General features: G+C 38.4%; 1 protein-coding gene across 1 annotated transcript in view; it reads left to right on the top strand.

Moving 5' to 3' along the window:
• Window positions 1–4,777, top strand: part of MROH9 (maestro heat like repeat family member 9) — a 40,421-nt gene extending 35,644 nt beyond the window's left edge. The window contains 6 exon segments of the mRNA XM_008063994.2: window positions 1,903–2,039; window positions 2,967–2,972; window positions 3,007–3,144; window positions 4,532–4,667; window positions 4,669–4,745; window positions 4,747–4,777. Of these exon segments, the coding sequence (XP_008062185.2) occupies window positions 1,903–2,039; window positions 2,967–2,972; window positions 3,007–3,144; window positions 4,532–4,667; window positions 4,669–4,745; window positions 4,747–4,777 (525 nt within the window).
• Window positions 4,778–5,000: the final 223 nt, after the last annotated feature.

Raw genomic sequence — 5,000 nt, 5'->3', positions numbered from 1 at the left:
AAAAAAAAAAAAAAAAAATTTGTAATCTGTGTATGAACACATATAAAATAGATTTCCACGTGCCCAAAACAAAATAGAAGCAAGTCACGAAAGGTGGGAAAATTTAATAAAGAATGTTTGTGTTGGTGTATATTGAATCACAGAAGAATTTCAAAAAGAGCAGCTTCTCATAGAAAATAAAAGTGAATGTATTCTCCAAGGACAGTCATGCCCTAAAGAAAAAAAGCTTCAATAAAAGACTTCAAAATATAGTCAGTTATCATGAAAATTGGCAGCTCTTATGAACTATTGCTGTGCAATTGCCCTTAATCTATCCCTACCACTTTCTCATATGTTGAATTTTCCTTTTAGTTTTTGGGGGTTTTAGGTTTTTGGCTTTTTTGTCTGTTCTTTTTTTTTAGGGTTTTTTTTTCACTATTTTATTTTATTTTATTTATTTTCTTTTTTTTTTTTTGAGTTGGAGTCTCACTCTGTCGCCCAGACTAGAGTGCAGTAGCATCTCCCGGCCACCGCAAACTCAACCTGCTGGGCTCCGGCGATCGTTCCGCCTCAGCCTTCCAAGTAGCTGGAACTACAGGCACGCGTTACCATGCCCGGCTAATTTTTTTAATTATTATTTATTGTAGAGATGAGGTCTCGCCAAGTTGCCCAGGCGGGTCTTGAACCCACGGGCTCAGGCAATCCACTCACTTCAGCTTCCCAAAGCGCGGGATTACAGGCTGAGCCACCGAGCCCGGCTTTTTTCACTATTTTAAATTGTCAGTGACATTTTTTACAATTTGCTTTGTTATGTATTTCATCTTTGCATCATTTCCAATACAGAAAATATAAATTGTTTAAAGATTTTTAGAGAGTTCTAATTAACTTCATATGCATATTTTTTTTTCAAATTTAACTCCACAAAGGTGCATTATCACAATGTAGACTTTGTGTGTAATCACCGTGCATGTAATAAAAACGAAGCTTTCTCCATAAATGAAGAGATGTCCTTTTTGTATATCTTCATTTGTGAAAGACAAAATTTCTTGAATCTCGACTCTTTGGTAACTGCATATGCGGTGGTGAGCCATCAAGGTTTTTGGATCAATCTCATCAAAAGACTTAGGTTGTCTATCAGAGGACTTCAGATGACCAGTTATATAAACTATTTCTTTATGAATATCATCTGCTCATAACTGTCACACCTGTGTGACTGCTGTTAGTACATCCATGTGTTTATGTTTGCAAAAATATGTATATTATTATTGCTTATTTTATTGTCTAAAGTAGCCCGTGAAATGTTCTGTAGGATTTTATATGTTTTTCAATTAAATCTCCTTTTAAAAATATCAATAAATGTCTTTTTAAAGTTTTTAAAATTATTGTTTTCAGAATTACATGTTCCAATTTTGATCTTTTGAGATTTCAATGTTCAGGATTGTGGCAGTTGGGATTGTGTCTTTTAGGATTATAGCTCCAACCCCTATTTCTGATGTGGTGAGTACTGTGACTGTCAGTATGTCGCATGGTCTGTTGGTGACCTGGCCTGCTTCCCCTTATGCATATTACTTTTTAAGCACAAGGAGGACCTGGGTTATTACTAAGACTTATTCTCAAGGCCATATAGGAAGGGGGCCCTGTGATGGATGCCCTCCGTAGGAACCAGCTTACTTTCCCCTGGTTTGACAGCAGGGGTTTTTTTTAATGGTGCTTTGGGAGCCCACTGCTATGGAATGCATGGCACAATTCCTGGTTCATGGTCAACTGAGTGGCTGTTATTGAATGAGTGAATACACATGCAGCTTTAGGCTTTCTTCATGAAGGTTGAAGGAAGAGCTGCAGAGTCACTCCATTCCTCTTCTCAGTAAGGCTGACTGGACTTAGAGGAAGAGTTTTTATCACTTTTTTTTCCTTCCCACACAGGCATCCCAAGCCCTGTGCACGCTGCTGCCTGTTGGTTCCTACAAGAAAGCAGTGGCCCAGTTTTTCCCTGAGCTCTTGATAACCCTCATGGTCCAACTCTCCTACAGCAGTGAGCTGAGACTGAAGATCCTGGACAGGTAACATAGTGCTGGTGATTTCAGGTTAAATAAGAGATGAGTATCCAGTTGTCAATACTTTTACTCCCTTTGGCCTTGTGAGATTCTTTATAAACCCATGTGCAGAGGATCCTTTTATTACAGTTTTCTCTCCTCTGAAGGATAGAATGCCTTCAGAAAGGTAACCAGCCTGAGTACCTAGAAGTTAGCTCACACTCTCTCTGTGTGTAGCATGTAAAGAACCATTAACAACAGAACACTGTTTATTCCTGCCACACTTCCTGTTAGATCAGTGACAGACCACTGCAGAAACCAAGAACAGAGAAGAGCATTGGATCCAAAGCTAGATACATTTCAGCTCTGCCGTTTACTGAATCTCTCATAGTAACCTTTCAGGGCTATTGTGCATGTGAGATAAAATGGTGTAAACGAATGAACTTTCTAAACTGTCACGTTGTTTTGTGGTTGGGGTTGTAATGTGTGGGCTTATGACAATATGCTGTCAACTGTCTACACAAGGAGAGATTTGCAATTCCCTTTTGCCCAAGAGAGTACAGTTAGTTTTGTGACCTTTAAGCCAGGCAGAGCTCTAAAATACAATCAGTCCCATTAAGATACATAATCTACTCCCTGATCTCCAAGAAGTCATACGCCAAATCATCCCAAGTAGAAGAAAATGGACATCTTTGGAAAATCATCATACCATTGAACACTTCTTGCAAATTAATCTATTGAAAATAAGTTAACAAATGAATAAGCTGCCCTGTGATTTTCCCTAGATTTTATGTGCCACAATTTCAATTTAATCTTCCATTATATGTACTGCTAATCGGGGAAGATGAAGGATATTTCACAATCTCCTTCCTTGGAGAAAGTCCCTTTCTCAAAATCTATATTCTGCCCATGACGGAATGAAATGGTTGGTCATGTGAACTTCGTTTTGTGAAGGTCATTGTCAAGTAATGACTGCTTTCCTTTTGGGCCTTAGGTATGCCCAGGATGCCCTGAGAGTTCTACTGAATTGTTCTGGGCTGCAAGAGGTGGCTGCTGCGCTAAATAAAAAGAATTGTTGGAACCAGTTTTGCCAAATACCACATCAACATCAGGGGGTCTACCATGTTGCCAAGTAAGTATGAGGGGCTCTATGTAGGATCCTTGATTTCTAGCCCATCTTCTCCAACTTCCTTCAAGGGGTCTATGTAGGAACATAATAGGAATTCACTCCAATTTCCAGATCTCTCTTAAAGATCTGAATTGACATTTGATTCCTGCTTGTTCAATTATATTTGAGGGGTTTTTATTTTGGGATATTTCTTTCTTTTCCTTGTCCTCTTACTTGATGATGCAACAGGCATCAGCTTGTTTTCTATGTGCTCACACTTTAAAGAGGTCTGATGAAAACCTGTGCTCAGTGAGTCAAATCAATTTAGGAAAAGTAATGGATGAGAACTTTTATTTTTCTAGTTAACCATTTAGTGAATAGTAAGCTTTTAACTATAGGGATTAGATATTCTAATCAAGAATCAAGACACAGGGTCTTAACAACATGAAAGACTACTTGAAGTTGTGACGGACCTAGAAAATATAGTATATACCTTCTATGGGCCATTGGTGCTTTTAAAACAGCATCGTGTTTGCACATATATCTCAGGAATACATTTTATTGTATAAAAGTGTCATCACCTGCACCCTACAAGGATATCTAAGAAGTACTTTTAGATTTTCATACTCAAAGTGTGGTCCACAGACCGGCAGCAACAGCATCACCCAGGAGTTAAAAATTCAGAATCTCATGACCCAGCCCAGATCTACTGAATCAGAATCTGCATTTTACGGATCCCTGGATGATCCGTATACACATTACAGTATGAAAAACACTGGTTTGAAAGACCAGCCCTGAATGGAATCTTGAAATGGAAACTTTAGCACATCTTCTTTTCCAAATCCTACCGCTGTTGATCTGATATAGTATAGGCCACCATGTCAGGACAACTGTGTGGCTCACCACTGCCCAAGTGTGTTATGAAGAATGGCTTACTGAATCAGAGCTCACCACCTCTTCTGTGTAATTCAAGGCAATCTCAAACTCTCCTCTGTGTTACATCATTGAAAGGAAGGGCTTGGTCCAAAACCACAAAGGTGACGTGTATGCAGCCATCTTGAATTGAGCACTAGATTTTTATTTCCTCTCCCTTTGGTCAAGAATTGATGAGAGCATGCACTAAAATAGGGCACTCTGTTTTGTGGCAAAGGATGGGAGAGACAGGAGAGAGAAAGGATGTTAAGAAAAAAGATGTTGACAGGGATCCAGGTATATATAATTCTCCAGAGCCTATGTAGAATTCATAGTGGGACTGTAATTTATTTAGGAAATATTTTAAAAGATTTTTCTTTTTATCTGGGAGATACAAGATATGAGAATAATAATTCTTTCTTTACCACTATTAACACGTGCTGATGCAGAACATGTTGTCTTTTTCTTTGCTTACTCAGCACCTTATTCTCCTTTACAGAACCCTCAATGAATATAACTTTCCTCAATTTCCAGAGACACTTCATTATCTATACAAGTTCTCAGTGGAAGGTCCTAGAAGGTCAGAAGAGAGTATCATCACAGTAATGTTCCTCACTGAAGTAAGTTTTATTAGGAGACTGTGAACAACTATGTTCTCATTTTCTTTCCTTATCCAAACTTAAATCAAGATTCTGGCTTCTCACCTCCCTCCCTGAATACTGGTTCTTACCAAGACTTACGATAATGGAAGATAGTTCAGTTTGGGGAACTGAGAAGAGTGGTTAGATCTGGATTATGGGTAGACTGTCCCTCCAGCTTGCTCCAGGAGTTGGCTTTTATCTTTTGCTAGGGGGTGTGGATTTACAAAATTATTTTTATAGTACCAGTTTATATATTTCTGCATGCTTGCTAAAGTATGTCAAAGGATAATTGGATTTAATAAAGATAGTAAGAAACATTTGGAACTT

The sequence above is a fragment of the Carlito syrichta genome, unplaced genomic scaffold (genome assembly GCF_000164805.1).
Source record: "Carlito syrichta isolate Samal-C Ts95f unplaced genomic scaffold, Tarsius_syrichta-2.0.1 Scaffold307175, whole genome shotgun sequence".
In the NCBI taxonomy this organism is placed as follows: Eukaryota; Metazoa; Chordata; class Mammalia; order Primates; family Tarsiidae; genus Carlito; species Carlito syrichta.
This window is presented reverse-complemented; position numbering and strand designations above follow the sequence as displayed.